A 14761-nucleotide genomic window follows, 5' to 3' on the forward strand; every position below is an offset into this window, starting at 1 on the left:
ATATCAGATAAAATAGACTTCAAATTAAAATTCGTGAAAAGAGATAAAGAAGGTCGCTACATACTAATTAAAGGATCTCTCCTTCAGGAGGATATTACAATTCTAAATATCTATTCGCCAAACAATGGAGCACCCAAATTTATCAAAGAAACACTACTTTCCCTCAAATCCCATATAGATCCAAAGACATTAATTGTTGGGGATTTTAACACACCACTCTCCCCACTAGATAGATCAACTCGGCAAAAACTCAACAGAGAAACCGCAGATCTAAACAGCTGCATAGATCAACTAGACTTAACAGACATTTACCGAACATTTCACCCAGCAGCATCAGAATACACGTTTTTCTCAGCAGCACATGGAACGTTTTCTAAAATAGACCACATTTTAGGCCACAAAGCAAACTTGTCTAAATTCAGAAACATTGAAGTTATACCTTGCATTCTCTCTGACCACAAGGGAATAAAGTTAGAACTCAACACCAAAAGCCACCAAAGAAAGTCCGGTATCACATGGAGGATGAACAACACACTGCTGAATCATGAGTGGGTCATGGAAGAGATTAGAAAGGAAATTCAAATGTTCATGCTATTCAACAAAAATGAACACACAAAATACCAGCTCCTCTGGGACACAGCAAAGGCAGTACTCAGAGGCAAGTTTATAGCTCTGAGCTCCTACGTCAACAAATTGGAGAGATCTGAAACTAACAATTTAATGACACATCTAAACCTCCTTGAAAAAAAGCAGCAACATAAACCCCAATCCAGTAGACGGAAAGAAATAATCAAAATTAAATCAGAATTAAATGAATTAGAATCCAAAAAAACTATAGAAAGAATCAACAAAACAAAGAGTTGGTTCTTCGAAAAACTTAACAAAATTGACAGACCCTTAGCAAATCTTATCAGAAAAAGAAGAGAACACACCCAAATTAATAAACTCAGAGATGAGAATGGAAACATCACCATGGAAACAACCAAGATTCAGAACATTATAAGGGAATACTTCTCAAAACTTTATGCTAATAAGTTCGAGAACTTGACAGAAATGGACCTCTTCCTAGCAAATATTGACATGCCAAAACTAAACCAAGATGAGGCAAACTATCTTAACAGGCCCATATCAAGCATTGAAATAGAAACAGCAATAAGAGACCTCCCAGCTAAGAAAAGTCCAGGACCAGATGGTTTCACAGCGGAATTTTACAAGGCCTTCAAAGCAGAGCTCACACCAATTCTCCTCCAACTCTTCAATGAAATTGAAAGAGAAAGCTCACTACCGAACACATTCTATGAAGCCATCATAACCCTCATCCCAAAACCAGGCAGGGACTCATCAAAGAAAGAGAACTATAGACCCATTTCTTTGATGAACATTGATGCAAAACTTCTCAACAAAATTTTGGCCAACCGACTTCAACAATTCATCCAAAAAATCATACACCACGATCAAACAGGATTCATTTCAGGGATGCAAAGCTGGTTCAATATACACAAATCAATTAATATTATTCATCACATCAACAGGAGCAAGAATAAGAACCACATGGTTATCTCAATAGACGCAGAAAAAGCATTCGACAAGATCCAACACCCCTTTATGATGAAGGTTTTGGAAAAATTAGGAATCCATGGAACATTCCTCAATACGATAAAGGCTGTATATGACAAACCTACAGCCAGCATTATACTCAATGGTGAAAAACTAAAGCCATTTCCTCTTAACTCAGGAACAAGACAAGGATGCCCACTCTCTCCACTCCTCTTCAATCTAGTATTAGAATGCCTAGCTACAGCAATAAGACAAGATGCAGACATAAAGGGGATCCAAATAGGGAAAGAAGAAATAAAACTCTCCCTCTTTGCAGATGACATGATCTTGTATTTAAAGAATCCCATAGACTCCACTCCCAAATTACTCAAGCTGATTCAAAACTTTGGCAAAGTAGCAGGTTATAAAATTAACCCCCAAAAATCAATGGATTTTCTGTATGCCAACAATGAGAAAAGTGTGGCTGAAATTAGGAAAGCAACTCCATTTGTAATAGCCCCACAAAAAATAAAATACCTCGGAATTAACTTAACTAAAGAAGTGAAGGACCTCTATGATGAAAACTTTAAAATCTTGAAAAAGGAAATCAACACAGAACTTAAAAAATGGCAAAACCTCCCATGCTCCTGGATTGGAAAGATTAACATCGTGAAAATGGCAATACTTCCCAAGGCTATCTACAAATTCAACACAATACCTATCAAAATTCCACCCTCATTCTTCAAGGAAATAGAAGAGGCAATCCAAAAATTCATATGGAACAATAAAAGACCCCGAATAGCAAAAACGCTCCTCAACGGAAAGAACACTGCTGGAGGAATATCAATACCAAATTTCAAACTCTACTATAAAGCCATAGTAATCAAAACAGCTTGGTATTGGCATAAGAACAGACCTCAGGACCAATGGAATAGAATTGAAAACCCAGAAATGAACCTACAGACCTATAGCCATCTAATCTTCGATAAGGGAGCTAAAACAATAGAATGGAAGACAGACAGCCTCTTCAGTAAATGGTGCTGGCAAAACTGGTTAACTACATGTAGAAAACTCAAGCTAGATCCTTATATATCACCCTGCACCAGAATCAACTCCAAATGGATCAAAGACCTTGAAGTCAAAGCAGACACTCTGAAAACATTACAGGATGGAATAGGAGAAACCCTGGGTCTCCTTGGCTCAGGCCGAAATTTTCTGAATAGAGACCCGGAAACACAACAAATCAAAGAAAGGCTGGACAAATGGGATTGTATAAGGTTGCAGAGCTTCTGCAGGGCAAATGACATAGCTAGCAAGATCAATAGAAAGCCCACGGACTGGGAGAAGATCTTTACTAGCCATACAACGGACAAGGGTCTCATATCTAAAATATACTTGGAACTCAAAAAATTAAACCACCCAACAACAAATCCTCAAAGAAACAACTGCCCAATAAGTAAGTGGGCGAAAGACTTAAAGAGAAGCTTCTCTGAAGAAGAAAGAAGGATGGCCAATAGACACATGAAGAAATGTTCAACATCCCTAGCCATAAAAGAAATGCAAATCAAAACAACATTGAGATATCACCTCACTCCAGTTAGAACAGCAAAAATCAAGAACTCTAACAACAACAGATGCTGGAGGGGATGTGGACAGAAAGGAACCTTACTTCATTGTTGGTGGGAATGTAAACTTGTTCAACCACTTTGGAAAGCAGTATGGAGGTTCCTCAAAAGACTCCACATAGAGCTCCCCAATGACCCAGCAATCCCACTTTTGGGCATTTACCCAAATGATCACAAACAAGGCCACACTAAAGCTACCAGCACAACTATGTTTATTGCAGCATTATTTACCATAGCTAAGACATGGAACCAACCCAGATGCCCCTCAGTAGATGAATGGATCAAGAAGATGTGGTATATATACACAATGGAATTCTATGCCTCCATCAGAAAGAATGACATTTCCCCATTTGTTAGGAAATGGAAAGGCTTGGAAAAAATTATATTAAGTGAAGTAAGCCAGGCCCAAAGAAACATAGGTCCCATGGTTTCCCTTATTTGCAATATCTAGTATAGGTATGAGTCAAGCGGAAAAAATCAGATAATGTGATGTTAGGAAAACGAAACCTCAAATATGTATTTTAATGTTTTTGTTTCTTTCATGCATGTGTTTCTAACGCATTTATTAGATTATCTCTTTGTTGCTTTGTATGTCCCTCCCCCACAGTGTAACCCCCGCTTTCACTATATTTGATGTCAGTATAACATGTGGAGGAGATGGGGACAAACAAGTCATTTAAGGATTCAGGTGGACCTATTGCAACAATGAGAAGTACAAAATGTCATGTCAAAACCAGCTTTACAATGGCGGTGGGGGGTGGGGGGTGGGGGGGTATGATTGGGTGGGAGGGAGGGGGGAGGCTGGGAAGGGAGGTGAAGGGTAAACAAAGGAGGAGGCTGCAATGCTTGGTAAGAAATGTATGCATTATCCTGCCCATGTAATTGTAACCCCTCTGTACAGTATGTTCTCAAATAAAATAAAATTAAATTAAAAAAAAAAAAAAGCCCAGGACCAGATGGATTCACAGCAGAATTCTATAAGACCTTTAAAGAAGAATTAATACCCATACTCCTCAAGCTCTTCAGAGAAACAGAGAAGGAGGGAGCTATCCCAAACTCATTCTACGAAGCCAATATCACACTCATCCCCAAACCAGGCAAAGACCCAACCAAAAAGGAGAATTACAGGCCAATTTCCTTGATGAACACAGATGCAAAGATCCTTAACAAGATTCTAGCTAACAGAATCCAGAAACACATAAAAAAAAATAATATACTATGATCAGGTAGGCTTCATCCCAGAGACACAGGGATGGTTTAACATACGTAAGTCAATAAATGTAATCCAGCATATCAACAGAGCCAAGGTCAAGAATCACATGATTATCGCCACAGATGCAGAAAAGGCCTTTGATAAAATTCAACATTCATTCATGCTAAAAGCTCTGGAGAAAATAGGAATAGAAGGAACATTTCTAAAAACAATAAAAGCCATTTATGACAGACCAATAGCCAATATTATACTTAATGGGGAAAAGCTACAACCAATCCTCCTAAAAACAGGAACAAGGCAAGGATGCCCACTGTCTCCACTCCTCTTCAACATAGTCCTAGAACCCTTAGCCAGGGCAATAAGGCAAGAAAAAGACATTAAAGGGATCCGCATAGGGAAAGAAGAAGTGAAACTATCCCTTTTTGCAGATGACATGATACTATACCTCCACGATCCCAAAAACTCCATCCCCAAACTTTTAGAAATCATAAGTCACTTCGGCAAAATAGCAGGATATAAAATAAACCCACAAAAATCAGTTGCCTTCCTATACACTGATAATGCACAGGAAGAGAGGGAAATAAAGGGAGCAACCCCATTCACAATAACCTCCCAAAAAATAAAATATTTAGGAATTAACCTAACCAAAGATGTAAAAGAACTATTTAATGAGAACTATAAAAAGTTAAAGAAAGAAATTGCAGAAGACACTAGGAAATGGAAAGACCTCCCATGCTCCTGGATAGGCCGACTTAATATAGTAAAGATGGTGATACTTCCAAAACTAATATACAAATTCAATGCAATTCCTATTAAAATCCCAATGACGTACATCACTGAAATACAGAAAACAGTCCAAAAATTTATATGGAACAACAAAAGACCTAGAATAGCCAAAACAATTCTAGGGGATAAAGACAATATGGGAGGGCTATCCATGCCGAACTTCAAACTCTACTACAGAGCTATAATCACAAAGACAGCATGGTACTGGCACAAAAACAGACCCGAAGACCAATGGAACAGAATAGAAGATCCAGATATAAATCCACAGGCCTACAGCCAGCTGATATTCGACAAAGGAGCCAAAGACATACAATGGAAGAAACACAGCCTCTTCAACCGCTGGTGCTGGGAAAACTGGGCAGCCACATGCAGAAAACTAAAAGTGGACCCCAGCCTATCACCATGCACCAACATCAACTCAAAATGGATTAAAGACCTTAACATTAAACCTGAATCTCTGAAACTACTGCAGGACAGAGTAGGAGAGACACTTGAACTAATAGGCACAGGAAGGAACTTCCTGAACAGAGTCCCAGGGTCACAACACGTTGGAGAGAGACTCGACAAATGGGACTACCTTAAAATAAAAAGCTTCTGCACAGCTAAATCTATCGCAACTAAGCTAGAAAGACAACCAACTAATTGGGAAAAAATATTTACCAGCAATATATCAGACAAGGGGTTAACATCCTGTATATACAGGGAACTCAAGAAACTAATCCCTCCCAAACCTAACAAACCAATTACTAAATGGGCAAGGGAACTAAAGAGGGACTTCTCAAATGAAGAAATAAAAATGGCAAAGAAACACATGAGGAAATGTTCATCATCCCTGGTGGTGAAGGAAATGCAAATAAAGACAACCCTGAGATACCACCTTACCCCAGTCAGAATGTCCCACATCCACAAATCAGCCAACGACAAATGCTGGAGGGGATGTGGAGAAAGAGGAACCCTATTACACTGCTGGTGGGAATGTACACTTATACAACCACTTTGGAAAGCAGTCTGGAGGGTCCTTAGAAAGCTAAAGATTGACCTCCCTTACGACCCAGTCATACCACTTCTAGGCATCTACCCTGAACAACAGGAACCAATATACAAGGACACGTGCACCTCCATGTTTATTGCAGCACTGTTCGCAATAGCTAGGATATGGAAACAACCTAGATGCCCCACCACAGATGAATGGATCCAAAAATTGTGGTATCTATACACAATGGAATCCCATTAGAAATGACAAAATAATGGCATTTGCAGGGAAATGGATGGAGCTAGAAGGAATCATGTTGAGCGAGGTAAGCCAAGAACGAAGAGACAAACGGTACATGGTCTCCCTGATAAGTGGATGCTAAATCCAAAAGGTTAGGTGATACAACAAAACTAACAGGACTTAAGAAACAAAGAACTCCCGCTCATCTGGTTGAACCACTACTAAATATCCCCATGCTGCTGATAACAAATATGGTATATAACATGTGAACACTGTTATATATTACAGACTGTGGTAGACAATTTGCTCCAGGGAAGTTAGAATGAACTTGTGACTTTGAAATTATGTAATCATTTAATCACAATCAAAAAAAAAAAGAACCTCGGGGAAGGGAGGGAGGGAGGGGATGGTAGGGGGAAAACAATGGAGGGGGTAACAATGTTCAAGAGGAAGTGTACTCATTACCTCACTCATGTAACTGTAACCCTCTGTATAGTAGCTTTACAATAAAAAAAAAAAAAAAAAGAAATGTACTCGTTATCTTGCCCATGTAATTGTAACTCCTCTGTATGGTATTCTCACAATTAAAAAAAAATAGATGAAGTCTGTAAGATTTGTGATGGAACACTGGCTCCAAAGGCCCTAGCAGTGCTTAACTATTCTAAGACTTAACTATTCTTAACTATTCTAAGACTGTGTAGGAAACAGAAAGCCATCTGAAGACTTGGAAGAGGCATTGTTTGAACACTTGGCCTATTACTGCCCCCGCACCCCTGCCCACCCAGTGAAAGTGTGAGGTTTAGATTAAGATGACCTCTGTCTAGCCCACTTTAACACTCTCACAATTGAATTCTATGATCAGCACCAGGACAGAAAAGCCTCAGCTGGATGCTGGTGGCTCATGGCTATAAGCCTAGCTACTCAGGAGTCTGAGAATCAAGGATAAAGGTTCAAACCCTAGCCGGGCGCTGGTGGCTCACGCCTGTAATCCTAGCTACTCAGGAGGCTGAGATCTGAGGATCGCGGTTCAAAGCCAGCCCGGGCAGGAGAGACCGTGAGACTCCTATCTCCAATAAACCACCAGAAAACTGGAAGTGGCGCTGTAGCTCAAGTGGTAGAGCGCTCGCCTTGAGCTGAAGAGCTGAGGGACAGCGCCCAGGCCCAGAGTTCAAGCCCCATGACCAACAACAACAAAAAAAAAGGTTCAAACCCAACTTGGGGAGAAGAGGCTCCATCTCCAAAATAACAAGGAAAAAATTGGGCCAGAGGCTTGGGTGGTAAAGCCAAATAAGTGCATAACCCTGAGTTCAAACTCTGATGGGGGTGGGGGGTTGGCGGGGACATGACAAGTCTCATACCCTTGCTAAAGAACATAGAAGCAACTCCTTACCACCATGATGGAGGAATATGACGAAATATTCTGTCTTTTCCCACTGTAGCTTTTCCTCTCACATTTTCTAGAACTTGCTTTGTAACAACTCTTTTGCCATTTACTAGCTGGCAACAAGTGGTAGTCTGTGGAAAGTTTCTCATTCCTCTGCTTACAAATGGCACACATGTCTCCGTGGTAAGGGGACTTGCTCTGGAACTTGAGGATACAAAGGTGGAAAACCCTGTATCTAATATGGAGATCACATCAAAGAAGGGGGAGTGGAATGTCCTGGGCCAACTCATGTGGCCAGTGGGAAAGCAGTCTCTTGTGAAGAGGTCTTCATCTTCCAAGTCATACCGGTAGAACCTGTGTGGATGCTCAAAGCACACTTCCTCCTCCCAGTGGCTTTTGCCTCTGCCACCACCTCTGCTTTCCCTCCTGGTGTAGTAGCTCTCTCGGGACCTGTCATAGTCCTCCCGTCTGCTGGCATCTGACAAGACCTGATAGGCTTCTACTACTTGTTTGAATTTCTCCTCTGCTGCCTGTTTGTTCTCTGGGTTCTTGTCTGGGTGTACTTGTAGAGCCAATAGGTGATAAGCTTTCTTGATTTCGGAAAAGGAAGCATTTTGAGGCACCCCTAGCACCTTGTAGTAATTCACCATCATTCTTCACACGACCTTTCCTCACCAAGACACAGGATATATTGCCTTTGAAAAGGAAGATGGTGAACGATTCAATTTACACCTCTGAATCTTATCACATGGCTCTTGGGGTGGTCTCTTCTAGGGGAGAAATTCCTCTTCACTGCATGAGTCCTTCACATACCCTGCCCAGACCCCCTTCCCTCTAACCCCACTGTGGGCAGAGTGACTATGACCTCAACATTCCAAACCTGTGACTCTTTGCTGATGCTGTGTCTGCTTTGCTTTCCTATTGGGAAATATGGAGAGAATATCCATATTGAAGAAGCTTTATTAAATAAACAAACTCTCATATAATAAGCAAAAACCTGCATGGCTTGTTAGCAGGGAGAAACCATTTGTGTGGCTTAAGTCTTTATCTGACTTTTTAGAACAACAATCACAAGCCAGACTGTGAGTCTTGTTTTTACATCAGACCTGGCATCCATTTAGACTGTGGTCAGAGCCCATGTTCTCCGTGACTTTGTGGGTATGGCACTGTGTTATGGTGGGTGATGAAGGGCTATATTATCCTTTTAAAATCTTATACACATTTCTGGTAGAGAAAAGAAGATAAACTCATTTCATCCAATGAGGAAATGGAGTCGCAGAGACTAATCTAGATAGATTTTTTTTTTAAGGATAGATGTAAGAAATGGGATCAGATGTGAGACTTTCCATGTATTGTCAGATAAGGCTTCTTCAGTTGATTGCTGATGTTAGCTTTTTTGAAATTTATCTCTATCCCTAAAGATTAAAGTAAGCAGCTGCAGCAACAAATGCCATTTATTTGTTTATTATTTATTTATTTTCTGGTCCTGGGCCCTGAACTCAGAACCTATGGGCTATCCCTGAACCTCTTTTGCTCAAGACTATTGCTCTATCACTTGAGCCACAGCTTTACTTCCTGCATTTTTAAATTCTTTTTTATTAATAAGTTTTTTTATTGTGAAAATACTGTACAGAGGTGTTACAATTACATGAGCAAGGTAATGAGTACATTTTTTTATAATATTTGAACTAAGTATTGAACTAAATATTTGGATTTTTCTTTTTTTTTTTTGGGTCCGGTCATGGGGCCTGAACTCTGGGCCTGGGCACTGTCCCTCAGCTCTTCAGCTCAAGGCTAGTGCCCTACCACTTGAGCCACAGCGCCACTTCTGGCTTTTTTCTTTTTGCTTATGTGGTGCTGAGGAATCGAACCCAGGGCCTCATGCATGCAAGGCAAGCGCTCTACCACTGAGCCACCTTCCCAGCCCTGGACTTTTCTTGAACAAATTGAACCATTATGTATATATGCCTGGCAATACATTTTATTTTTTTTTTTGTTATGGTGAAATGCATATAGCATGAATTACACCATCTTAACAATTTCTAGCTATACAGTAGCTTTAAGTATGTTAACCATGTTATATAATCACCACCATCATTTTCAAATACCATCAGAAGTTTATACTCATTAATTAATAATTCTTCCCTTTCCCCAGCTCCTGGCAACCTCTAATCTACCCTATTATTTCTGAATTTGCCTACTTTAAATATTTCCTATAAGTGGCATTGTATAATATGTGTTTGGCTCATTTCAAAGTTCATCCCCACTGTAGTATATATCAGAACTTCATTTCCTTCTACAGATGAATAACATTCCACTTTATGCATACACCAGCTTTGTTTATCTATTTACTTGTTCATGCATACATGGGTTGTTTCCAACTTTGATTATTCTGAATAATGTTGCAACGTGCGTTTTCACAAGTACGTGTATCGGTACCCCCTTTTTTCAATGATTTGGGGGTAGAATAGCTGACTCATATAGTAATTCTATGTTTTTGAAGAACTACCACACTGATTTCCACCATGTCAGCACAATGTAAAAAGCTTCCAATTATCTAAATTTTTGCTCCTTCATACTCTTTTGATCTCATCCCTCCCCATAGCCTCTGGGAATTTGCTTAACTAGCCTCAATTTCCTGTATTTTCAACCTATCTAATTCTTTTGGCCACTCTCCTGCATGCAAACAAATCTAGAAGTTTCATCCCTTAGATGGTATAACCCCTGTTTTCACTGTATACGATTCCAGTGCCCTGCATCTTGTATATACATTTTTCTAACTTGGGGAGGGGAAGGGAAATAACAAAATGCTTAAATAAGGATACAGGTTGACCCACTGTAACAATGAGATGTACAAGACACTATGTTGAAAACAAACCTTAAAACTTGGGGGGAGGGGAGAGTAGGGGAGGTGGGGAGGGAAGGGATGGTAGGGGAAAAACAAAGGAGGAGGTAAACAATACTCAATAGAAATGTGCTCATTACCTTACTCATGTAACTGTGACCCCTCTGTACAGTATCTTTACAATAAAATATATACAAAAATATATTATGAAACGTAAAAAAGGGGGCTTCACACTTAAATGACCCTGTGGTGTTTGCCTCTCCAGCACCTGTCTGCATTCCACTTCTTCACTGGAAGGGCAAGTTCCTTCCCCTCCCAACAGGCCTCTACTCCTCCCATCAACTCCATTGAAATTCCTCTGGCAAACTCACCATCACTCCGAGGCCTCACTGGATGTGACCTTTTTGAGTTATTTTGAACTTGTCAATTATTTCCTTCTGTCCCCTTCAGAGATTTCTATAAAACCTTTCATTACTGATAATTCCCTCTACTTCCTAGAGGGCTCTTTCATAGCTGAATATGCACGTTACATTTCCTTTCCTAACAATGAGAATCTTGATATTCCTGAGCCTTGGCTCCTTTCTCTTCCCTTTTTAGATGTCTCTCTCATTTATTCATTTACTCTTGTACTCCTGCCTATGGCTGGCCTCACTCTTCCTTTAGTTATTTGTCAGACAGATTCTCTTAGATGACTTCTATATAGACCCTTAGATTTAATCAAGTAAATTGCTACCACATACCTGTCTTTGTTTTATAGCTGTCCTAATTTCAAATAAGTGATTTAGGCAACAGTGGGGCACTTTTGTTTACTAATAATCTGCCCTATTTCATTAAAAAGAAATGAGGGGGCTGTGAAGGTGGCTCAGTGGTAGAGTGCTTGCCTTGCATTCCTGAGGCCCTGGGTTCGATTCCTCAGCACCACATAAGCAAAAAGAAAAAAGCCGGAAGTGGCGCTGTGGCTCAACTGGTAGAGCGCTAGCCTTGAGCTGAAGAGCTGAGGGACAGAGCCCAGGCCCAGAGTTCAGGCCCCACAACCAGACCCCCAAAAAATAAATAAAAAAAATTAAAAAAAGAAATAAAAACTTTTTTTCCTTAGTAGTTTTCTTTCCAATTTCTTTGGCTACTTTCTCCCTGTTAGCATTACCCATTTCCTATTTATTGTATTATTTTTCTAAAATTTTGTAGATTGATATAAAAAATGCTGGCATATTGGCTAGCTGATATGTCATATCCTCTATTCAATATTCAGCACTATAAAATATTTTAAATATTTCAGTAGCCTTCAATTGTTAAGAAAAATCAGACACCAAAGCACCAAGAATATTTTTAGTATAATTAGTAAAGTTAGAGTATTTAAAATTATTTCTAATATGTGAGGTTATAATTGGTCCAATTCAGAGCTGAATTTATGGTTTACTGTCAAATTTCACTGTAATATTTATATTCATAATTTTGTAATTTATTTTTCAAAGGCATGTTCTTTTTTTTTTTTTTTTGTCGGTCGTGGGGCTTGAACTCTGGGCCTGGGCGCTATCCCTCAGCTCTTCAGCTCAAGGCGAGCGCTCTACCACTTGAGCTACAGCACCACTTCCAGTTTTCTGGTGGTTTATTGGAGATAGGAGTCTCACGGTCTCTCCTGCCCGGGCTGGCTTTGAACCGCGATCCTCAGATCTTAGCCTCCGGAGTAGCTAGGATTACAGGCGTGAGCCACCAGCGCCCGGCTTAAAAGGCATGCTCTTAAGAGTGATAAAAACCTGAGTTTATTCCTTGTTCAAATTAGAACTGTGCATCTAGAATCACTGCAGTTGAATTCGATGGGGACATGCCCTCAGACACTGTGCTCATGGGGCTGATTCGCCACTCCATTTCAAGGTAGCTAGTGCTACCTGGAAATCTGTAACAATAAGAAATTTTGTTTACCTTTATTAAGCCAGTGAGTTCAGAAGTGTATCCAAAGTTAGCCTCAGGGTGCAAGCTGAAAATATACTCCAATCTTTGTGTTTCAAATAATGTCTTAACCAGTTGGGTATTTAGAGTAAAAATCTGTTCTTATTGTGGCTTGGTGTAAGTAAGGATGTAAGAAGAGTAAAATTAATCTGTTACCTTGAGTTCCGTATTATTTTGTGATGATACCCTGAGGGGAAAAGATCTAAGATATATTATTCCTAAAATAAAATCACTGATGTCAGTCACTCATAAATATGAGAAATCTTAACCATCTGACGGTAACTGAATAGCAGCTCTCTATATACCATCTTCTCTAGATATAGTCTAAGCTTGTGAGTCAGAAAGACAGATAAAGTGACTGCATCCAATGAAGACTGTCTTGTGACTTGCAATTAAGAGTCCAAGTTAAGTGGCACAGTTACTGTACTAGAATGCTGCACAATTTCTCAAGTGACAGCTAAAAGATGGCTTTACACCAGAAAAGGCTGCTTGGTTAGCTTTCAGACTCTGACAAAGTAAACATCCTAATTGTTCTTTCTGAGGAAGATGGAGGTACCTGGAAGCTACATTAGCCAAAATGGTCTTTCTTAAAAGCTCTTAGGAAAGAATTCCTGAGATGCCTTAGAGTCTTCAAAATCAGGGGCTTCATAGCTATGTTCAATAGCCAGCTGTTTATAATTATGTTTTCAAAACATCTTACTAACAAGAAAGGGGTAATAATGCTCAACAAGAAATATACTCATTGCCTTACTCATGTAACTGTAACCCCTCTGTACAGCATCTTTACACTAAAAGAAAAATTTAAAAAATGTTTACTGTCTCAAGTGGCTTTTGTGCCTTATACTAGGTCTGGGAAATACGCTTCATGAGGACCAGTTTTATGGTTTTCTTTTTTTAATCAGCTGTGATGCCTGAACTCTGGGCCTGGGCACTGTCCCTCAGCTCTTCAGCTCAAGGCTAGCGCTCTATCACTTGAGCCACAGCACTACTTCTGGCCTTTTCTGTTTATGTGGTGCTGACGAATCGAACCTAGGGCCTCATGCATGCAAGGCACTCTACCACTGAGCCACCTTTCCAGCCCAAGGACCAGTTTTTTTTTTTTTTACTCAGATCAGGAGCTTAAGCAATATCACTTGGTAGAAATCTGAGCTGTAGAAGGAAAAAAGTCCCCAGGATCATCCAGTGACTACAAAGAAAATAGAAGAAAATAAACCACCAGTCATTGCTTCTACTCATGCCCTTTAGTATAGCCTAAACATTCTGTCTGTTAGGAATCACTTGGGGGAACAGCTGCTGCAGCGCAGTGGCAGTGGGGAAGAGAGCTAGTAGTGCTGGAATCCTGGCCTTGTTAACAGATGCTTACAGGATATGGGGTTGAGGGGGAGCAAGCACAGAGCAATCCCAAAAGAACTACAGAAAGTACATTCTGTTTTCTGTTCTTTGCCCTGCTCCTGTCAAAGGGCTGCGGATAGCCTTCCCTGAGGTTTTTAAGATGTGATGTTTACTGTTTCTCAACTGCTGTGGTCTACAAGGGTCATGAGTTTAGACTGGAGACGGCCCATAGTCTTCATAGCTGGATATATTTGTGAGTGCTGACTGCTTTAGGGTCACTGCCACAAAGACTCTGGAGGTAAGACACTGATGGAGGATACAGGTTAGTGTAGTAGAGAATATGATCTTCAGTCCTTAAGAAAATCACAATAATTGCTTGCCCTACCAGCTGAAGCCTAGCCAGTGGTTCCCTCCTTGCCCCCAGTTCCTTTAATGGAAAGAGGGAAAGCAATAACATTTCAAAAGAAAGGATTGATTGCAGAGAATTCAAGGGAGACTCTTCACATACCCAAACACCCTTTGATGAGGAAGAAGGAACTTGAGCTTCTAGGCCTGCTTGCACAAGTTTAGTCTTCTGGGAATTCATTTGTCAAGCTCCCTTCTTGGCAGACCTAACATAGTAGCTTAAAAGATTTCTGAATGAAATGTTCTCTCTTGCATCCCAATGTCCTCAGTACCAAAATGAGGTCATCCTTGGGAGAAAGGGCTTATTGCTGGGCCAAGCTCAGAGCTGGGCAGTCTCATTTCTAAGGTCATGTGTAGATCTATAAAGCCCAGAATGTACACTGTCACTCAGTTTGGTTGTCTGCCTCAGAGCAAATGCACAAGTCCAAAAGGCTTTAGGGTATCTGGGAACCTGGCCAAGAGACCTTTTAGCTAA

General features: G+C 40.3%; 2 protein-coding genes across 7 annotated transcripts in view; both read right to left on the bottom strand.

Annotated features, from left to right (window-relative positions):
• The window catches only part of Samd13 (sterile alpha motif domain containing 13), a 54349-nt gene that overhangs the window by 13673 nt on the left and 25915 nt on the right, over positions 1 to 14761 (bottom strand). The gene's annotated exons all lie outside the window — the stretch shown is intronic.
• On the bottom strand, positions 7760 to 8431 carry LOC122107794 (dnaJ homolog subfamily B member 3-like). The gene has a single exon (XM_042679618.1). The coding sequence runs from the start codon at positions 8408 to 8410 to the stop codon at positions 7760 to 7762; it is 651 nt and encodes a 216-aa protein (XP_042535552.1). The 5' UTR covers positions 8411 to 8431.

The sequence above is a fragment of the Dipodomys spectabilis genome, unplaced genomic scaffold (assembly GCF_019054845.1).
Source record: "Dipodomys spectabilis isolate Male_0828 unplaced genomic scaffold, ASM1905484v1 ptg000002l, whole genome shotgun sequence".
Lineage (NCBI taxonomy): Eukaryota > Metazoa > Chordata > Mammalia > Rodentia > Heteromyidae > Dipodomys > Dipodomys spectabilis.